At 30.9% G+C, this 22,730-nt stretch overlaps 1 protein-coding gene and 1 non-coding gene across 7 annotated transcripts; both read right to left on the reverse strand.

The window, feature by feature from the left end:
• Positions 1–263: 263 nt before the first annotated feature.
• On the reverse strand, positions 264–507 carry MIR7981d (microRNA MIR7981d). Its single transcript, NR_161780.1, has one exon. It is a non-coding gene; the product is annotated as a microRNA MIR7981d (primary transcript).
• A 1,811-nt stretch (positions 508–2,318) lies between these two features.
• Positions 2,319–22,710, reverse strand: LOC101260539 (high mobility group B protein 7). 6 transcript variants are annotated; one of them, XM_004240832.5, is made up of 9 exons: positions 22,502–22,710; positions 22,285–22,403; positions 5,333–5,439; positions 5,091–5,249; positions 4,519–4,606; positions 4,285–4,374; positions 3,164–3,208; positions 2,970–3,064; positions 2,319–2,856 (listed from the first exon to the last, which is right to left on the reverse strand). In XM_004240832.5, the coding sequence occupies exons 2-8, from the start codon at positions 22,363–22,365 to the stop codon at positions 2,996–2,998; spliced, it is 639 nt and encodes a 212-aa protein (XP_004240880.1). In that variant the 5' UTR covers positions 22,366–22,403; positions 22,502–22,710; the 3' UTR covers positions 2,319–2,856; positions 2,970–2,995. The 6 variants fall into 6 exon arrangements, with proteins under 6 accessions (XP_004240880.1, XP_010322145.1, XP_010322146.1 ...); XM_010323843.4 differs by having other exon boundaries at positions 5,333–5,433; positions 22,502–22,668; XM_010323844.4 differs by having other exon boundaries at positions 5,333–5,457; positions 22,285–22,421; positions 22,502–22,664.
• Between the last annotated feature and the right edge of the window lie 20 nt (positions 22,711–22,730).

The raw sequence follows: 22,730 nt of genomic DNA on the forward strand, positions 1-22,730 counted from the left end.
AATTTAAGTTTTTTGTATTAATTTCAAAATAAATAATCAACGTTTTTATTAAATTTCTTAATAATGCAATCAATATGAAGAAGAAAAATGTTAGATATAAACTGTTAATTTGTTTTAAATGTGAAAGTTGCAAGTTCAAAATTTATTATAAATATATAAATTTGTCAAATATTAAAAAATTCAAAGTAGTTACAACGAAATTTCCATCAGATTTTGCTAAGAGATAAGTTTGAGTTTTTAAAGGGAAATGCACAAATATCCCCTCAACGTCCGAAATCTTAGAGACACATTTATACTATATTAAGGTCCTATTACCTCCTAAACTTATTTTATAAGTAATTTTCTATCCCTTTTTAGCTTACGTGGCACTAGTTTGAAAAAAAAAGTCAATGGCCCACAGGATAGTGCCACGTAGGCTAAAAATGGATAAAAAAATATTAATTAAATAAGTTCAGGGGTAATAGGACTTTAATATAGTATAAGTGTGTCTCTGAGATTTCGAACATAAATTGAGGAGTACTTGGGCATTATTCCTTTTAAAATAATATTCATGCAAACTAAAAGGAAAAGAATCAAAAGATAAATACCACACTACTATTAACTTTCTCATCCACATAACATTAAATTTGTTCAGCTTTAACATTCAATTTTGAAATTAAATATTTTTGTATATCATAAAAGTTATATAGGTGGTCGTATATGTCCTTTTTGTAAGTGGATTGTTAGTTTTTTTTCTTTTATTTATGTAAATTATGAGTTAATTAAAAGATAAAAACTTAAAACATGTGAGTTGTGTAATGTTATTTTTTTTAATGATATTCCTATTAATATTTAGATTATCATTAATTAATTTACCTCCAATTATTATTATAATTAATTTTAAAAATTATGATAATTTCAAAAGTTAAGGTAATTGATTAATAACTATTTTTTCAGAAAAAAAATTGATTACTCCTACACGTGTACAATTTCTTCTCCTAAACTATAGGCACATAATAATTCATTTATCTCCACTTTAAATAATTTACATGAAAAATTAATAATATTTTTTAATATTAAATAATTAAAAAAAAATAAAAATATTTTATTTAAAAAAACTAAAGGTTCAAACAACATATAAGTGGATTACTCAATAATGGTCTATGAATATGAATGTTACATAGTATTATGTAAATATATTAATTTTGAAAGGAATTAAATATAAATCAAAATTAATTTATTTTTAATATTTTTAATCATCCATCCTTATTATAAGAGGGAGAAAATTTATTATTATCTATTTATATATGTAATAGGAGAGAAAAATACAATTACTATAAAATGCATATAAAATAAATTTATTCATACAACTAGGACTAATTCACTTCTTTTTATCTTAAAAATAGATTCTTTTTTATATTGTTATTAAATATTAAATAATCATTAATAATTAAAATTTAATAAAATTTCACACTAATAATTTGACTTGAAGATTAAATAATATTTTTGAAATATGTGATTTTGAATTATGCATTTATAAAACATTTAAATTTGTGTTTTGTTTTAGTTTTATAGTATTAAATATTTGATGTGGAGAGTTGAAATTTGATTTTCTATAAGAAAGAAACCTTTAAAATTGCTTAACATCAAATCATGACATAAAAAATGTAGTTAATCATAACTATAAGAATAACATTATAACAAAAAAAGTCATATTCTAAATATATTTCATAAATTACTTTTTATTTAATCGCGTTTGAAATATCCGCGTAATGCGCCGGTACAAATCTAGTTATCACTTAAAAGTAAAAATAATCACATGAGAGAATAAGGATATCAAATGACCATTTGGGAAGAACTCAACTTTGCAACAAAGGAGATGAGTCAAATTCATTTTGTGATCTTTCATTTCACCGATCATATTTAAGATATCACCATATTACCTCTATCATACATATGACATTACGCGAAGCAAAAGTGCATGGTCAACCAAAACAAAAAACCCATGGATTTTCAAAAGAAAGGATTAACTACGGGGCCAAAGAGTCTCCTCCAAGACTCTTTAACCAATCAAGCAAAACAGATTGAATGAAACAAAGAAATTGCTACACAACTCGCACAAATGAAAATAGACTCGCAACTATAGATTTGTTAATCTCTTCCCCTAGGGGACGTGCCAATAGCAACACAAGTTTCATACGAAGGTGCCTTGAACAAACAAAAGTGAACTACCTTATTAAGCTAGCTTGCGGACTTCCTAGAAATGAGGCTTATCCTTAGGTCAAGGCTTCATTCAATGGTTTATCAAGAAGATTAATGGGTTATTTTAATGAGCCGGGTTAGACAAATAGTCAGGTATATTTATTTATGTTCACTACCCCTCAAGGCTTAGAGGCATATTTAATCAAATGTATAACGGTAGAATTAGTTTTTTAACTTAAAACTCAAAGAGGATAAATATTAAACTATCCCCATAAATAGCTGGGCAAAAATCAGCACTTCTCATTTCATTGAGACTGTACACAAAGGCCCTATTCCACAAGTAGGAAGCCTACAAATCAAACAAGAAACTTCACAAAAAACCATCCTACACAAGGCTCCTGGCTGATCTCAAGAAATGCATCACTGAAGATTATCGAGTGGGATTGTTTACGAGGTTCAATATCTTAACTCCTATAGTAACAAATACTACGCGCAGTAGCCAACCAACCTGACTTGCCTTAAATAAGGTAGGAATCGACAAGGCTTCTGCACAAAAACAGATGCCAGCCACTGACATAAATGTTCCGTTAGTCCAAAGCATGGAACCCCTCCAAAAATCAAAATGATGTTCAATCCTCAAGATTTTACACCAGCCCTTCAAGGGAACAAACCCTCCTGTTTCAAAGAATAAAAAGAGAGGAAGAGTTGTGTTGCAGTATTAGGAGCCTATTATATAGTCTATATCCAAATACAAGCACACAAAAATAAGTGAGAAACAGAATCATTACCCTCTCACTGGTGTCAAACCTCTTGTCTACTTCAGGCCAAAATCAATCAAATCCCAAGAAGATTCAGAATCATAATGATCATAGTTTTCATAGTTCTTGTAACAAAAAGACAACAATTCAGGTTGAGATTCAAATTGGTAAAGCACTCAGTTAAATCACTAAAGTTAGAGGAATCAAGAAGCAAAGGAACAAACCTCATCATACTTGCCAACATCAGCTGAATCTGCCTCGTCATCCACCTATAGTTGCAAATGTCATTTACAGTATTCTAAAACTTGTACTTGAAAGTTAAGCATTTGAATGGAAGGGACCAAATGCGTTGTTGCAAATGATAACTTATTACTCATCAAGCATGTCAGATAAGAAACATTTCAAATGTTAAAGCCATATATAAATATCCTAATAGAATCAATAGATATAAGATGTTATGTCATTTACAGTATCCGGAAACCTGTAATTTATAGTTAAGCATCTAAACAGGGAATCAGAAAGATAGAAGCATTATCCACAAGGAACTTGTAGTTTATCAAACAGATCACAGTATAATGCTTTTAAAAATTTGCAAGCAAAGGTAATATAAGAGAGCAAATAAATACAAAAAGAGCATTATGAGCTTTAGGTATAAAACTTCCACAATTGAAGTAGCATTAAGCTCCTGATGTCTTCAGTAGATATAGGACTTGGTAATCTAGTTTCTGTGTGGAAATCTATACGCAGAACTGTTCGCTTAGATGGTCATCTAAGGCAAATGTTTATTCTTAAGAGAGTCCAGTATGTTTGCTCGAGAGACTAATAGTATTTGCAGATAATGAGTATGAAAAAACAATTCTGGAATCCGGACTATTTTTATCCATACATGATCAGTATTGTATATAATGTCATTAAGGAATCTATGTCCTCTGCTAGAGAATCTTGTTACTGGATTAGCAAGACTGTAACTTCATCATGTTTTCCAAGCTTTGAAACAGAAAAACCATCAACTTCTTAACAGAACGAATTCTTCATTTCAGAAAACTCAGGAAGTTCAATTAAGGCTGAAATTTGGGAATCTTCAAATGACATTTAGCCCTGTGGTTCCCGATATAGAATTATCAGATATCAGAAAAGTATCATACTTCAATTTGAATTTTGAATTGAATAGAAAATTGAAATTACTATAGGAAATTCGGAAAAGGACGTCATACAATATGGAACAAGGAAATGCATCACCAGCCAGCAGAGTCCATTTACGAGCACAATATCTAAAGTGACAATTAATGATCATTCAAGGAATAAGCAGTAGTAGCGGAACAAAGAAATGCAACATGCAGATTACCCTCCATAGCATATCATTCTCCTCTTTGTGCAAAAGTTTCACATGTGCAAGATTAATTATCTCGGCTTTCATGAAGTACAAAATCTTCTCCTGAAATTTTTTCAGTTCAATTACATTAATAAACACTTCAATGAACTAATGGGTGATGAAACATGATTAGCTAGCATTGTTTGATAAAAAAAAATATTGCCAAAAGCTCAAATAAACAACTAAAAGTACCAAACAAACTGGTACCTTACGTGTCATGTTTTTCCACGTCTCGAAACCTCTGTTATCAACTTCAAACTCATTTCCGTCAATGTTTTTCTTCACAAAATCCTCCCTGCAACACCAAACGCGTGAGGCCATGACACTTAAGACGACATTTTTTCTTTACACACATAATAGTAACATACTAAACAAATTAAATAGATATCCGCAACATGGTTATTCTTTAACGTATTTGGCACACACATTGAATATGTTGAAGGCAAAATACATAAACATACCATTTAAATTGAACATCTATATCCCTTAAATTGGGTGTGTACTTAAACATGTGTACAATTAGCACAAATAAACACACGCTCCTATATGACAATTTGCGTAAAATATACATGTCCTACATGGCAATTTGCGTGAAATATACCCGTGCTAAATGACAATTTATTTGTATCATGTCATAGTAGGACACGTTTATATAAATTTAAATGTGTATTTGAGCAAGTTAAGGGACATTGTTTATACATTATGCCTATACTAAACAAGCCTATCTAAACTCATACATTCAAATAAGTATCTAAAGAGAAAGATAAGAGGCAACAAACATGAAAATTCGAAAAGCCGATCTGGGTTGGTGAATAAGCCTCTTCCCCTTAACAATGGTTCTGCTCCTGGGTTGGCATTTCAATTTCTTTACATTTTTTCTGGGTTCACATTCATGCATGTCAGCCAACGCAATAGCCACTGAGACTCCACATGTTTCACTGCAAATACACCCACATTACACAATCGAAAAAACCTACATAAATTATTCATCAGAAAGAGGGAAAAAAAAGTAGTATTGTACCATTTTTGAAAAGCACTGCCATCAGGACCACGATGTATTTGGATACCAAAAACCCTTTTCCTTGTTCTAGCTTGGTACATCATTGAATAATGGGTCTCTCTCTGTAACTATTATTAACTTAGATTCTACAGGACAATTGGAATCGCCATTAATGGCTATTATAAGGATCCAAATTAAACTAACATGCGCCTAATGTTTAGGATAATTTGCTTAAGAATTAAGAAGTAATTAAAGGGTTGCAGGATAAGGTGGTCACTGAGGGCATATTTTAGCGGGACAATGGAATGTTTTGGTTAAGCTGCGCGGGCGGGGCTCAAAGAAAAGTTAAGTGAAGCGCCTTCTAGAAAAAGGGCAAACATTTCCCGCGATGAATCAAAGTGGGATCCTATAAGGAAATGACACGTCAAAGTGAATCTGCACGATCAGCAGCATGTGGTGTTTCCGATACACTCGAAGTTTAAGAAAATAAAGAAAACTTTTTATTATGTGATTTTAAATTTAAATTATGTCAAATGTATAAAAATTGTCTATTAATTTTGTTGTCCAAAATATGTCACGTGAAAAGTTGTTACCAAAAAAAAAGAGATTATTCTGTTAGAAGCAAATTTTTTTAAAAAAAAATCATTCTTTTTAAACGGAGAAATTATTAATTAATACTAACACTTTTACACAAAATTCTGCTTGCATTAAAAAATCCTCTAAATTCGTGGAAATTCGAATACATCCTACAACGTCCAATACATTTAATTGTTCATGCATGTTATGTTAGGGATTTTAAAATTTTCAATTTAGGATGTGTTTGGTAAGAAAGAAAACATTTTTCGGTGTTTGGTTGGATCAAATGTTTTGGAAGTAACTCATTTTTCTCAAATTTAAGAAAAATGACTTCTCCATACCTACCAAATCCTACCAGCCCCCAACCCACCCCCAACCTCTAAAAGAAATTAAGTTTATGTTTTCAAAAATATTTTCAACTTCAAAATTCATTAAATTCTTTCATCCCTACCCTCGAACCCACACCACAAAAAAAAATTTAAGTTAGTATTTTTTTTGGAAAAAATTAACTTCAAAAATTATTTTCTACTCTAGTAAAAAATAAAAGATATTTCTCAAAAAAAAAATTCATTCAAAAATAAAAAACTAAAATATTTTCTACTAACGAACCAAATATGAGAAAATAAGTCAAATACCTACTTGTTTTTCGGAAAAATATTTTCCATGAAGAACATTTTTCTTCATACCAAAGACACCCCTAATTGTTCATGCATGTTTTTGTTAGATTATAAAATTAGTATATTTATTAAATTATTACATTGTTAATGTTAGAGAAAATGCACAAGTATCCCTCAACCTATGTCTGAAATTTCAGAGACACACTTATACTATACTAAGGTCCTATTACCCCCTGAACTTATTTTATAAGTAATTTTCTACCCTTTTTGGGCCTATATGACACTAGCTTGAAAGAAAAAGTCAATCAGCGTTAGGCCCACAAGATAGTGCCACGTAGGCCGAAAAGGGGTAAAAAATTATTAATAAAATAAGTTCAGGGAGGTAATAAGACCTTAGTATAGTATAAGTGTGTCTCTGAGATTTCAGGCATAAGTTGAGGGGTACTTGTGCATTATCCCTTAATGTTATTATTAGGGAAAATGCATAAGTACCCCCTCAACCTCTGCATGAAATTTCAGAGACACACTTATATTATATTAAGGTCATATTACTCCCCTGAACTTATTTTATAAATAATTTTATCTCTTTTTGGCCTACGTGACATTAGTTTAAAAAAAATGTCAACAAACGTTGGACGCACAAGATAATATCATGTAGGACGAAAAGGGATAGAAAATTATTTATAAAATAAGTTTTGGGGGTAATAGGACCTTAGTATAGTATAAGTATTTCTCTGAGATTTTGGGCGTAGTATTACCCTTATTATTATTATAAGAATTGTTACATTTCATTGTAAGATTTTAATATTGTCAATATTGTTGTTACCATTGTTAGATTTAGTAATTGGTTGAATTCTTATGTTTCTTGTGTTTTTGAATCATGAAACTTAGTAATTTTTCGTCATGTTTAATTTGTTCTTAAATTCGTTCAAACTTGTTTGTGAATTTAGGAATTCGTGTTTATATATAGGAAGATGATTGTTCATGTTTTTGGAATAGCAAATTTGAATTTATACGTTTGGAAAAGGGTTAAAAATATTCCTAAAATATCCGAAATAGCTCAAATATATCTTGACCTATATTTCGATTCAAATATACTTTTTTCGTCAAACTATATACTCAAAAATACCATTCTCATTAGAATCTGTTAAAACCCACTTTGATGCCACATGGCATGTCACATAAGCCAATAGGAATTCCACTTATGCTAAGTAGACTAATAAACTTACCTCTAATTTCCTCCAATTTTTTACATTTCCCTTAGAATTTAAAAATAATTTCACTGAAGAACATAAAATTCATTTCCCCATTTCCTTTGTTTGGTATGTGTGATGTAATAGGGGGGCATCTAAAACACATCAATTTCTCGTTATGAAATTTGTAATGATGATCAAATTTATCGCGTTAGTTTGTGTAGGTTGCTCCATATAAGAGAATTCAGAAAGTTGCATTTGTGGCTTCCATACCCAAGAATCCTTCTGGATTTAAAAAAGTTAATTAGCAACATCAAAACTCTGAGAACAAAAACGATAATTTTTGCATTTTAGCAAGTGTAACTTTTTCAGCTAGTCTTGTTATTGTGCTAAATAATGAGTGTGTACTAAAGCTTATTCTCGTTTATTATAACAAATGTAAAAGTTTTTGATGTGGTTATATTTCTCCTTGCGAGGGAGAAGAAGTTCTATGTTCTTCAGTGAAATCGTTTCTAAATTCTAAGAAAAATGGAGAAAATTGGAGGAAATTAGGGGTTAGTTTATTAGTCTACATGACATGAGTGGAATCCTATTAACTTATGTGGCATGTCATGTGGCATCCACGTGACATACAAGTGACGTTTTACAGATTCCGTTAATGAGAATGGTATTTTTAATCCTATAGTTTGACGGGAAGGATATATTTAAGCCAAAATATAATTCAAGAATATTTTTGACCTTTTTCCGTTATACATTTGACAAATTTTGAGTAAATCGATAAAAAGGAGTCCGAAGTCAAAACAAAAAATATTGTCAATCAAGTGATTCGATAAAAATGAATCCAAAGTCAAAACAAAAAAAAAAATTGTCAATAATTCTAAGGGCATCTCATTTTTTAAAAAAAATTAAAATGACAAAATCGCTAAATGTCAAAGAATTTACCTTTGATATATATGAATGCAGTTTACACTATTAAAATTATTCCACTAATATCGCTGCTATGGTAGTAACATTTTCACAGATTTTTTTAATTTTTTTCATGTAATTGCTACTTTGGCATCTTTTTAAAAAAAATCTTTTACTTAATTTTTTTTTTTAAAAAAACGTTTATTTTTTTTTATAAGAAATCGTTACCTTGTAGCATTTTTCCATGATTTTTTTCTTTTCTTATTTTTTTTTGAAAATTGCCTTTTATTAAAAATAAAAAAATCTTTGACTAGGCAGCGATATTCCCCCTCCAAATAAAAAAATAATTTTCAGGCTGCCAACGCAGCGAATGCAAAAAAAAAAAGAAAAAAAATGTTGCTAGGTTAGCGATTTCAATTTAATTTTATAACAAACTGTCAAAGCAACGATTTTCATGAGAATTTTTTTTAAAAAAAAAACTATGAAAATGCTGCCATAGCAGCGATATTAGGGGGAGAAAAGAATTTTTTTTTGGAGAAAATCGTTGCTCGGGCAATAATTTTTAATTTTAATGGAGTAATCGGTGTTTTTTGTGTCAAAGGAAAATCACTTTAACAATAGCCCTTTTGGTTTAAAATAAATATAATGACTCTGAAATTTTTGATAAATTTTATAGTCCTTTTAACTCCTAACTCTGAAAATTTAAACTTTTAGAATTTTTAAAAATAAATATAAAATTTAAGTCAAAATTTAATCTAATATCACCTTTAAAATATCTCCACTATATTATAATTCCTGCCTTCACTAATTTATACTTTCTTATTAGTCATCCATCTAAACTAACACTTAGAAGTGAATAATATTGTCAAGAATTAAATTGAAATTAAATACTTTATCCATTAATTTAGTGTTTTTATATAATTTTAATAATTAATTACTATCAAATATTCAGTGTACAATATAACCATTAAATCATTAAATTTAATTAATTAAGTATTAAATGATAAAATACACTTTATTAAATAATAAAATTTACTCATCAATACATATAAACTAATCTAAATTTAAATGTGATTTAATTTATAACGAATATCTATATTTTTATAAATGGATCGTCGTTTGTAATTGTGTGATAGAACTAATAAACTCATGGGGACATGAAAAATGAATTCGTTGAAGGTGTTAAAGGATTTGTCAATCATGCAATGTCACTTGATCCATTTCAAAGTCATGGTTAATAAGTGTTGTCCTTGTGACCGATGCAACCTTATGCAATTTTTTGACATCGAAAACAATGAAGGTTGAGTCTATCGTAAGGCTTAACTCATAGATAGACACTTAAAGTTGTCCATATATTTTATTTGAACACTTTATCTTAGGTTTGTTTCAATTAATCATTTGCACTATTCAAAAAATTTAATTATCAAACACTTTATAGATAATCAATCAAAATAAAAGTGTGTGTTATACACACGCTAATGACGTGTCATAGTAACTAATCAAAAGAAGTCATGTGGTATTGGGCCAAATAACTATTAAAAATTGAATCAATAAGAAAAAATATATTCTTAGAAAGATAAAAAAAACCTCCTTCCCCTTCTCTTATTTCTTTAAGCTCATCCCCACCGAAAAACACACATATGGTAAGAACATTAAATATTTAAAGTGTAGATACGTAATTTTTGATCGAACATAAGATTTTATACTATTTTTTATTCTTTGAATATTCCTTATATGTTTGAGTTAGATATTTTAATTTTGTCTTATTTTTGTGAAGTTATTTTTATAGATTCAGAAACAACAAAAATAGAATCTTTTTTTAAGGTAAGTTTTATTTAAATTGTTAAAAAACTAATGAAGAGTCACAAAAATATATCTTCTTATAATTTAAATGTAATAAATAAACCAGTGTTTCTTAATTATATTTTAATTGGTTCCAGATATTTAATATTTATTATTAATATATTGATATATTTAATTTATAAGAATATTATCCATTATTATCACATCTACCCACAACCCCACTATCACTTCCCACACTCTCCCATGATCCTCTCCATTCACCCTCGCACCCACATAAACTCTTACACACTATATATATACATACAAAAAAAAAGGAAGAAGAAAAAAATTCAGCAAAAACACATGGAAGAAAATTCAGCAAGAGAGGAGAAGATCAGAAAACAAAAAAAGAAAATTCAGAAAAAAGAAAAAGACATCAAACAATAAAAAAACATTCTTATTTCCTTTCAAGAACCCAAAAAATAAAAATAAAAATTGTGGGTGTTTTAATCGAGGTTCAATCAAGAAGTTTGCGGTATTCAACTTTAACTTAACTTTTAATTTATCTATGGAATGTGATATAATCTTATGGATTTTTTATATAAATACTTTTGTTTCATTCATAATTCAACCGGAATAAAATGTAAAATTTAATATATATGTTGTTATTTATTGTTGTACAATTTTGAAGCTTTGAATAAGTTTCTAGTTAATGTCAAATAGAATCTCATTGAATATAAAAAAATAATTAAGAATTTAGAGTTAGTACATTGAGTTTTGAAAAAAATGTTAGTTGTGATCTCTTAAAATAAATGGATCATAACATTTTTTCTTGTCTTGATTTAAATAATAATGATAAAGTAGGTATAGCTAGACTAATGAATGAATAAATAAATAAAACAAATTATTTTTGTTATATGTTATCGCACAAAAATAATATTTATTTTAACAAATTATTATTGTATTGTTGTAGTAAGAAGTGAAATTAACTTTAAGAGTAATAATAATATAAAATATTAACATATAAAATGAAAGATATAAAAATAGTGCAAAATTATATATTGTATCCTCAACATTTAGATTTATTTATATAATTTTGTTTTATGTATGAAGGAAAGATATTTATTTCAATGAGTAGATGAATTTTAGGCATATTAATAAATATTTGTTTTGATTAAGAATGAGGTTACACATCTTTTTTGAGACATTAAAAATTCAAGGATGCTGTGACGCACCTTGTTTAAAAATATAAATAACTTTATTAATTTAAAGTAACACTTATAGACAATTATTAGGTGGGAGAAACTTGAGAGACGAAGACAATTATGTCTTCAAATGTCAAAGTCGAGAATACAGTTATCCATGTGATTTGAAACCAAATAAAATTTCAACAATAAAAATGCAAGCAACTCATGACCTAAAAATAATATATTCAAAAATATTTTAAAATAAGTATAAGTCAATAAAAGCGACCGTGCTAAACCATCGTTTGATGATTGTAGACTTGTGAATAGTTATAATCGATTTGGTGGGTAAAAAGAGATGGTGAGAAGAAAAAGCAATTGAGAAAGAAAGAGAAGGTGTAAAATTTTGCAATGGTAAAATTGTGATGGGAGCTACGGTTTAAACAAAGAAGAAGAAGATGTAAAATCTTTTTTTTCTTTCTAAAAGATGTCTATTCACGCTCCTCCATTGTGTGTATTACACACACTTATCCATGCCAGCAAAATGGATTTAATAGGTACAAATCTCATGTTGTGTTCAATGAGGTGTTTAAATGAAATATGAGACAACTTTAAGTGACTTTCTATGACTTAAGCCCTATTGTAATGAATATTTAGTGCACATATCATGGAGATATCATCGAGGTGAACGGTATATTTTATAACTTGGTCGTGGGCCAATGAGTAATAGATCTCTATATGAAAATAATGTTCAATATAATAGTGCACATGAAATGGTCATTCATATAATAGCGCACATGAAATGGTCATTTATATTTTTGAGGTATACTATAGGATGGAACCTGACTAATATTTTGAAGAAACTTCCAATGAAGAAGCAATGTGCTTAGGTCAGTCATTCATAAATATATTGATTAAGTCGAGGCGATATTATCAGCCTTAAATGATATCAATACAATATATGATACTGATTTTAAGCGAAAATTATTAGCCTTAATGAAGGGGTAGGGGTGGGGTGTGGGGGTATAGACCTCAATTATTTTTTTAGAGAGAATGATTATTTCTTGAATTACTTTATTGGGATATGAACATATAGTTATTTTGAGTTTTATGACCAAATTATGTAGTCCTTAGAAAAATCATTTTTTAAAGCTAATCAAATGGGACCTAAATTAACCAACTTTTCAAATTGGTTTATTTGAATTACCCATATTTTAATTTTGACCAAATAGGTGCTATCATCCACTCAATTCATCCTTGTTGCGAATGAATTGACGAATCTCATAATTATAAGTTAAATTTAAGAAACATGAATATGGGCAGCAAAATAAGATTGTGGTTAAAAATAATGATGACCATAAAATATGCACTTGATGGAAAGGACAACTAAAAGGCCTTTAACATGGAACATATATATTCCATATCTTTGACATTATAAAAGTTGCAAAAACGCAATAATTCTCATTACCAATGTTTTTGGTTGAGACTAACAAATCTTTATATTATGATTTATGATATGATATTCTTACCTATACTCACCGGTAAAAGTAATCTGATAAGAGGTTAGTGCGTCTCAATACTTTGAGATCTTATTTTCCATAAAAAGAACTCTAAGTCTCCAACTTCAAGTCAAGAATCTAGAAATCATCATTGTCAAAGTTTAAGATAATTTTTTAAAAAGATTTTCCGTTTTAATAAATGAACTAAAAAAATAAAAAAATTAAATATATCGCTTAATTATTGTTATTATAAATTTTTTGATCTTATATTTAAAGTAATGACGAACCCCTTTTTTATATATATAAAAATATATATTTTCTTTTAACACAAATAAATAAGATGACCCCTGTGGCCAAACCAAAAAAAATGTCTTCCCTTCATCAATGATTTTCAAGTGTTTTGCCATAAGAAAGAATTTAGGTTGAGAGGTGAGTGTATATTGAAAATATATTTCAGTTTCACTCTAATGTATATATAATTTTAAATCGTATGGTCTTCCACTTTAACTAGGGGTGTACGAAATCGAATCGAAAATCAAATCAAATCGTAAATCGAATTAAACTCGACTAGTGATTTGTTTTTTTGACTTGATTTGGTGTTGAAAAAAAATTCCTACTATATTTGGTTTGGGTTGGTTTCAACTTAAAAAAAAAACCCGAGACCAAACCAACCCGGCATTACATATATAATTTTAAAATTTTTACCCGAAAAAACTCAAAGTTGAAAAACACGAGTTTTATTGGTTTGGTTTGGTTAATAAATTCAAAAATCCAACACAAATGGTTTGGTTTGATACTTGAAAAACCCAAACCAGCCTGGTCATGTACACCCCTAACTCCATTATTGTATCAAAACATATTGTACTAATCTAGGGATCGAGTTGAACTGTCGCTCTTCATTAAAAAGGAATTTTCATGTGTTTGGGTCGGCCATGATAAAAAATAAGGTCAGATGGTAAGAAACTGTAAGTCATGTGTTTCTCTATGACTAAAATATTTCAAATAAGATGGTTACATACTTCAACATTGATCATTATAGACAGTTCTAATCCTAATTTCGAGTCTCGCCCCCACCAATTATTTCCAAGTATTTCACCCATAATAGGAAATTAGGCCGAGATGAAAAGATAGATTACGTTGAAGATATAATTAAATAAAGAAAAAATGCACAATTACCCCCTCAACCTATGCTCGAAATTCCAGAGACACACTTATACTATACTAAGGTCATATTCCCCCCCCCCCCCCCCCCCGAATTTATTTTAGAAGTAATTTTCTACCCCTTTTTGTCCTACGTGGCACTAACTTGAAAAAAAAGTCAACCAACATTGGGCCCACAAGATAGTGCTACGTAGGCCGAAAAGGGGTAGAAAAATATTAATAAAATAAGTTCAGGGGGATAATAGGACCTTAGTATAGTATAAGTGTGTCTCTGAGATTTCGGGCATAGGTTGAGGGGGTACTTGTGCATTATCCCTTAAATAAATAAATAAAACGTATCTTCCCTAATATATTAAGCATTTAAATAAGATAGTGCAATTTATAACTATGTTGAAATCTTTCTATCTCAAAAACAAATCCAAATACATGATAAAAATATGCGAGTTGAAAATATGATTATGTAACTAATTAAAAATATGTGGTGTTTAATCAGTCAAACATAATATAAATGACATTGTCACACGCTTCAATATTTTCATGAAACATATAAAACTTTAATTAGAAAGTAAAAATTTAAATTAAAAAAATCACATCAAAAAATAAATTAAAGATAAGGTCAACATATATACATAAAACTAAAGAGAGAAATGAGGGTGGGGAGTGGGAAGAGGAGGAGGGGGACATTCTTAGCATGAGAGTTGATCATTTAAAGAGAAAAATAAAATAGAGCAAACGAAAGAGAGAAAAGGGGATTTGGTGAAATAAATGTTTTACAAAAGGATATGATATATAGTGGAAAGGTAGAGAAAAAATTAATTTTTTATTTTTTTCATTTCCCACCAATAGTATTGGTTGGCAAAGGGCTTTTATTATCATGTCTAGTTTTATGTATATAAATTGACCACGTCTTTAATTTATTTTCTCATGAGATTTGTTTACTTTAAATTCTTACTTCCTAATTAAAACTTTATGTTTTCTTTGAAAATGATGAATCTAAGGGTGACAAACGGTTGGATTAGATTGAATTGCACGGATTAAATATGGTTGGAGAAAAAAATGATTTGAGTTACAATCCATTCGAATATAATATGGACAAATATGAATTTGGTCAAATATGATTTGGGGAAAATGGTCCTAACTCAATTAAGTAAAATTATTTTTCAAAACATAAATGTACCCATTCTAACATAACCCCACCCCCGGGGCGCCCCTCCTCCCACGCTTCACAAACCTACCCCGAAAAAATGTTGTTTCCGAAAAATAAAAAAGATATTTTTTTTAAAAAAAAAGTTTACCTCCTCCCCGGGCATCCCTTACCCCCTCAAAAATTTTTGTTTTCCAAAAATAAAAAGTTCTATTTTTAAAAAAATTATAAAATTGACCCCCTCCTCCAATGCTGTCAAAGAGAATGAGAAACTATTTTTTAATGTGAAATTGTGTTTGATACGCTGACATCGTTGATCATTCACATGCAATCTCATCCGAAAGTGAGTTCGTATTTTCCTGACTGGACCGTAGATTCTGACTGGTCTTCATGTTCACCACCATATGAACCAATTACACCTGATGAAAACTTCAACGATCTCAATGCTAATACGTTCGTCGCAGCTGCTACTCCAGAAACTCAAACATAGAGTATTTTCGCCTGAACAACAATTCCTTTATGCATTCATCAACTTCCCCTATACATGATAAATGTTGGGGAAAGAATACATGTGGTTCGGGTAAAAATGACCAATATTGAAGCTTTTGGAGCAGCAACAACAACGGACACATCATCATTGAGATCGTTAGAGTTTTCATCAAGTGTAAGTGGTTCAAAAGATTGTGAACGTGATGAACAACCCGAATCTATGTCCCAGTCAGGAACATATTAACTCACTTCCGGATGAGAATACATGTGAATAATTAACGATGTTTGTGTATAAAACACAATTTCACATACATAGAGATTTTCATTCTCTTTGACAACACTGATGATTGTAGTATTGATGTTGGTATATGTGCAGGTTGAGGCACAAACGCAAATGCAGGTGCAACACATTCAATACTGGGCCTTTTTTCCCAAACCCACAAATGTTACTTCCCCAAAATTCTATGTGTTTCTCCTTTTTCTTAAGAAAATCATTGACTAAGTGGATGGGGGCGCTACTCCTATAAACCCCTAATATCTTTTGTCAGTAGTTGGAGTAGTCTTCTGGCGAACACGATGAATAAATGACATTGTCACACGCTTCAATATTTTCATGAAACATATAAAGCTTTAATTAGGAAGTAAAAATTTAAATTAAAAAAATCACATCAAAAAATAAATTAAAGATAAGGTCAACATATATACATAAAACTAAAGAGATAAATGAGGGTGTGGAGTGGGAAGAGGAGGAGGGGGACATTCTTAGCATGAGAGTTGGTCATTTAAAAAGAAAAATAAAATAGAGAAAGCAAACGAAAGAGAGAAAAAGGGATTTGGTGAAATGAATGTTTTACAGAAGGATATGATATATAGTGGAAAGGTAGAGAAAAAGTTAATTTTTTATTTTTTCACTTCCCACCAATAGTATTGGTTGGCAAAGAGCTTTTATTATCATGTCTAGTTTTATGTATATAAATTGATCACGTCTTTAATTTATTTTCTCATGAGATTTGTTTACTTTAAATTCATACTTCCTAATTAAAGCTTTATGTTTTCTTTGAAAATGATGAATCTAAGGGTGACAAACGGTTGGATTAGATTGAATTGCACGGATTAAATATGGTTGGAGAAAAAAATGATTTGGGTTACAATCTATCCCAATATAATATGGACAAACATGAATTTGGTCAAATATGATTTGGGGAAAATGGTCCTAACTCAATTAAGTAAAATTATTTTTCAAAACATAAATGTACCCATTCTAACATAACCCCACCCCCGGGGCGCCCCTCCTCCCACCCTTCACAAACCTACCCCGAAAAAAATGTTGTTTTTGAAAATTAAAAAAGATTTTTTTTTTTAAAAAAAAGTTTACCTCCTCCCCGGGCATCCCCTACCCCCTCAAAAATTTTTGTTTTCCAAAAATAAAAAATTCTATTTTTAAAAAAATTATAAAATTGACCCCCTCCTCCAATGCTGTCAAAGAGAATGAGAAACTATTTTTTAATGTGAAATTGTGTTTGATACGCTGACATCGTTGATCATTCACATGCAATCTCATCCGAAAGTGAGTTCGTATTTTCCTGACTGGACCGGAGATTCTGACTGGTCTTCATGTTCACCACCATATGAACCAATTACACCTGATGAAAACTTCAGCGATCTCAATGCTAATACGTTCGTCGCTGCTGCTACTCCAGAAACTCAAACATAGAGTATTTTTGCCTGAACAACAAATTTTCCTTTATGCATTCATCAACTTCCCCTATACATGATAAATGTTGGGGAAAGACAATGTTGAAGCTTTTGGAGCAGCAACAACAGCGGACACATCATCATTGAGATCGTTAGAGTTTTCATCAAGTGTAAGTGGTTCAAAAGATTGTGAACGTGAGGAGCAGCCCGAATCTATGTCCCAGTCAGGAACATATTAACTCACTTCCGGATGAGAATGCATGTGAATAATTAACGATGTTTGTGTATAAAACACAATTTCACATACATAGAGATTTTCGTTCTCTTTGACAACACTGATGATTGTAGTATTGGTGTTGGTATATGTGCAGGTTGAGGCACAAGCGCAAATGCAGGTGCAACACATTCAATATTGGGCCTTTTTGCCCAAACCCACAAATGTTACTTCCCCAAAATTCTATGTGTTTCTCCTTTTTCTTAAGAAAATCATTAACTAAGTGGATGGGGGCGCTACTCCTATAAACCCCTAATATCTTTTGTCAGTAGTTGGAGTAGCCTTCTGACGAACACGATGAATAAAAGGGGCAGGGGAAGAGGGAGGGGGGGATTGGGGATGGGGAGTTGGAAGAGGAGGAGGGGAGACATTCTTAACATGAGAGTTGGTCATTTAAAGAGAAAAATAAAATAGAGAATGCAAATGAAAGAGAGAAATGGGGATTTGATGAAATAAAAGTTGTAGAGAAGGATATTATATATAGTGTGAAAGGTAGAGAAGAAGTTAATTTTTTATTTTTTCACTTCCCACCAATAGTGTTGGTTCGCAAAGGGCTTTTATGGAATTATCATGTCTAGTTTTATGTATATATATTGACCACATCTTTAATTTATTTTCTCATGAGATTTGTTCAATTTATATTCTTACTTCCTAATTAAAACTTTATGTTTTCTTTAAAAATGTTGAATCTGGGGTGACAAACGGTTGGATTAGATTGATTTGCACGGATTGAATATGGTTGAAGAAAAAAATGGTTTGGGTTACAATCCATCCAAATATAATATGGACAAATATGGATTTGATCAATTATTGTTTTGGGGAAAATGGTTCTAACTCAATTAAGTAAACTTGTTTTTCAAAACATAAATGTACCCCTCCCCACATAACCCCACCCCGGGGCGCCCCTCCCCCATCATTCACAGACCTACCCCTACAAAAGTTTTGTTTCCCAAAAACAAAAAATATATATTATTTTTTTTAAAAGAAAAAATTTTACCACCTCCCCGGGCACCCTCTACCCCCTCAAAATTTTTGTTTTTCAAAAATAAAAAGTTCTATATTTTTAAAAAATAAAATAAAATTGACCCCCTTCTCCAATGCTGTCAATGAGAATGAGAAACTATTTTTTAATGTGAAATTGTGTTTGATACGCTGACTTGTTGACCATTCACATTCAATCTCATCCGAAAGTGAGTTCGTATTTTCCTGACCGGGCCAGAAATTCTGACTAGTCGTAATGTTCACCACCATTTGAACCACTTACACCTGCTTAAAAACTTCAGCGATCTCAATGCTAATACGTCCATCGCTTCTGCTACTCCAAAAGCTCAAACATAGAGTACTTTTGCCTGAACCACAAATTTTCCTTCTCATGCATTCATCAACTTCCCCTATACATGATGAATGTTGGGGAAATAATACCCGTGGTTCGGACAAAAATGACCAATGTTGGAGCTTTTGGATCAGCAACAATAGCGGACGCATTATCATTGAGATCGTTGGAGTTTTCATCAAGTGAAAGTGGTTCAAATGATTGTGAACGTGATGACCAGCCAAAATCTATGTCCTAGTCAGGAACATACGAATTCACTTACGGATGAAAATGCATTTCAATGATTAATGATGTTAGTGTATAAAACACAATTTCACATACATAGCAACTTCTCATTCTCTTTGACAGCTCTGGTGTTTCTAGTATTGGTGTTGGTATAAGTGTAGGTTGAGGCACAAGCACAAATGCATGTGCAACACATTCAGTATCAGGCCTTTTGGCTCGAACCACAGATGTTAGTTCCCCACCATTCGACACGATTCCCCTTTTTCTAGGAGGATCATTGACTAAGTGGATGGGGGCACTACTCCCATAAATCCCTAAGATCTCAGCGTCAGTAGATGATGTAGCCTTCTCGCGAACGCGATGAGGAGAAGGGGCAAGGGAAGAGGGAGGGGGAGATTGTGGATGGAGAGTGGGAAGAGGAGGAGTGGGGACATTCTTAGCAAGAGAGGTGACCATTAAAAATAGGAAAAAAATAAAGAAAGAAAATGAAAGAGAGGAATAGGGATTTGGTGAAATAAAAGACTTAGAGAAGGAAATTATTTATAGTGTGATAGGTAGAGAAAAAGTTAATATTTGAATTTTTTCACTTCCCACCAATAGTGTTGGTTCACAAAGGGCTTTTATGGAATTATGATTTCTAGTTTTATGTATATTAACATCTTTAATTTATTTTCTCATGAGATTTATTCAATCTAAATTCTTACTTCTTAATTAAAACTTAATGTTTTCTTTGAAATTGTTGAAGATAGGAGTGATAACTGGTTGGATTGGATTGATTTGCATAAGTTGAATATGATTCGAGAAAAAATGGTTTGGATTACAATCCATCTAAATATAATATGGACAAATATGAATTTGGTCAAATATGATTTGGGAAAAATGGTTCTAACTCATTTAAGTAAATTTATTTTTCAAAAACATATATGTACCCCTCCTCACATAATCCCACCCCGGGGCACCCGTCCCCCTCCCCCTCCCTCACCATTCACTAACCTACCCCTAAAAAAATTTGTTTTCCAAAAACATAACAAAATTTGTTTTTTTTAAAAAAAATAAATTACCCTCTCCCCGGGCACCCCCCTACCCCCTAAAAATTTCATTTTCCAAAAATAAAAAAATCAATTTTTTCAAAAAAAAAAAAAGTTTGACCACCTCCCTAGGCACCACCCCTCCACCTTCCACCAGCTTACCCCTAGTTTATTTTATTTTTACAAAATAAAAAGAATCTATTTTTGCAACAAAAACAATTACCCCCTCCCTTGAGTACCCCCCCTCCACCAACCTACCCCTAATTTTTTTTCATAAACACAAATAATTGTTTTTAAAAAAATAGAAATTTACCCTCTCCCCCCACCCCCTTCCACCTACCTACCCCTAATTTTTTTTCAAAAAAAAATCCGTTTTTGCAAAAAAAAAGAAAAAGAAAAGATTGACCCCCCCCCCCTTCCACCAAAAAAATCTATTTTTCAATTAAGTTTACTATTAATTGAATTTTAAAAAAATAACATTAATTATTTTTTAGCACAATTAAGAATTTTGAGTGGATTTAATATGGATTAAATGGATACCCATATTGAACCAAATTTGACCAATTTGTAGAGACTCTTTAAATAGTTTGAAGCTAATATTTGACCAATTAAAATATGAGTGATTCAAAGCCATTAAATATAATCAAAAGGGGCTCATTTTATTAATATGGGCCGGTTGTCACCCCTAGTTAAAGCATATGACAATGTTATTTAAAATTATGTTTGACTTTAAACAACACATATTTTAATTATTTACTTAATAATATTTGCAACTCATACATTTCTCACATGTGGCCTGATTCGTTTTGGAGATAGAAAGATTTTAACATAATTATAATGTTCGCCACCTCTAACACCATGTTGAAAAGTTCGGGTGTTTCGAGTTCTCCCCCTTCTAGGAAGGCAAAGGGTTAGGAATGAATCATTCATAACCTTAGTCTAAACTAGTGATAAAAAGTATTGGAATTAGCACAATTATACTGGTGAGCAGTGGCATTGGCGGAAAATTCATGAAGGGTGTCCAAAATAAAGCCAACATAGAAAAAATGTAGCCATGGGGAAATGAACCTCAATGGCAAACAACCTTCTTCACACTATTACCACTAAGCTACCACTCTATATATAACAAAGTATTTCGTTTTTCATTTAATTAAGCGTTTTACATCAGACCACATTAAACAAAATATACAAAAAACTATTGCAACTAAGTTACCAGTCTATATACAACAAATTGTTAACTGTTTACAACATACTACATCAAAACAAAATATACAAAACATAGATGGAGTGATTCGAACTTGGGTATTGTGTGTACAATGGACACACTTTTTCCACTAAGCTATGACTCATTGTTATTGTTTAGGGTGTTCAAAATACTTAATATATCAATATTAATACTAAGAGGGATAATTTACTACATAAAAAACAAGATCAAGAAAGTTATTCTAGAAACAGATCACTAGGAATCATGAACATGATACTTAGGGAATGAAAAATATCACGAGAGATGCTAGACATTGTGGAAGAAGCAAGACAAATTGTGGAACAAAATAACTTCAAAGTTCAGCATTTATATAGGGAAGGAAATCAGCTAGTAGATGTCATTGTTAATAGTGCTTATAGTAAGTCGGAGGTAAGAATACAAGAAGTTTGAACAACTACTAGCTAATTGCAGAAGAGTTCTAAACATGAACAAAACACAAATTGCAAGTTTGAGAATCAAAACAAGAAAGATAAAGGACATAAACAATCAGTATAGATAACATTTACATTAATCACGATGTGGTGAGTCTCATAAGATTTTATGTGTACACCTCAAGTTTTGTTCAATACCAATGCTATAAATCGGTGAGAAATAAAGAGTTACCTGCTTTAACTTATGAGCTTTCAAAAGAGGAAATCCCAAAAGTCGAGGACTATACATCCAAAGCACATCGTCTATTGTCATAGATAGGAAGATCGAGAGCAACACATTTGGCTCCACAACTAGCAACAATGTTAGCTCTATAAATCAAAATATACTTAACCATGATAAGAGATTAGAAACATAATAGATGAAGAAGATAAGGAGGAGAAGTACTTACTGAAGCTGTTAAAGATGTGTAGTGGTACACCACTATGGTTGAATGTTGATAATCTAAAGGAGACAACGGAGAATCATGAAGGCGGCATAGAGAAGAATATGAAAGAGGAGGATTCAGAAACAAATAGGGAAAATGTTAAAACTAGGGTAAGAAATACAAAGGGTATTGATATATTTGGGCTAACATTCTTTTTTAAAGTTGGGCCAGATATACATGTATTTTTTATATT

This window comes from Solanum lycopersicum, chromosome 6, assembly GCF_036512215.1.
Source record: "Solanum lycopersicum chromosome 6, SLM_r2.1".
Classification (NCBI taxonomy): domain Eukaryota; kingdom Viridiplantae; phylum Streptophyta; class Magnoliopsida; order Solanales; family Solanaceae; genus Solanum; species Solanum lycopersicum.

What these genes read in the sequence shown, in the direction of transcription:
- LOC101260539 (XM_004240832.5), bottom strand. Translation starts at nt 22,365, where the DNA reads ATGACAATAGACGATGTGCTTTGGATGTATAGTCCTCGACTTTTGGGA. An exon ending in AAGCTCATAAGTTAAAGCAG is followed by an intron (nt 5,440 to 22,284) that starts GTAACTCTTTAT and finishes AGTTAATAATAG; the next exon opens with TTACAGAGAGAGACCCATTA. An exon ending in TCGGCTTTTCGAATTTTCAT is followed by an intron (nt 4,607 to 5,090) that starts GTTTGTTGCCTC and finishes TTGGTGTTGCAG; the next exon opens with GGAGGATTTTGTGAAGAAAA.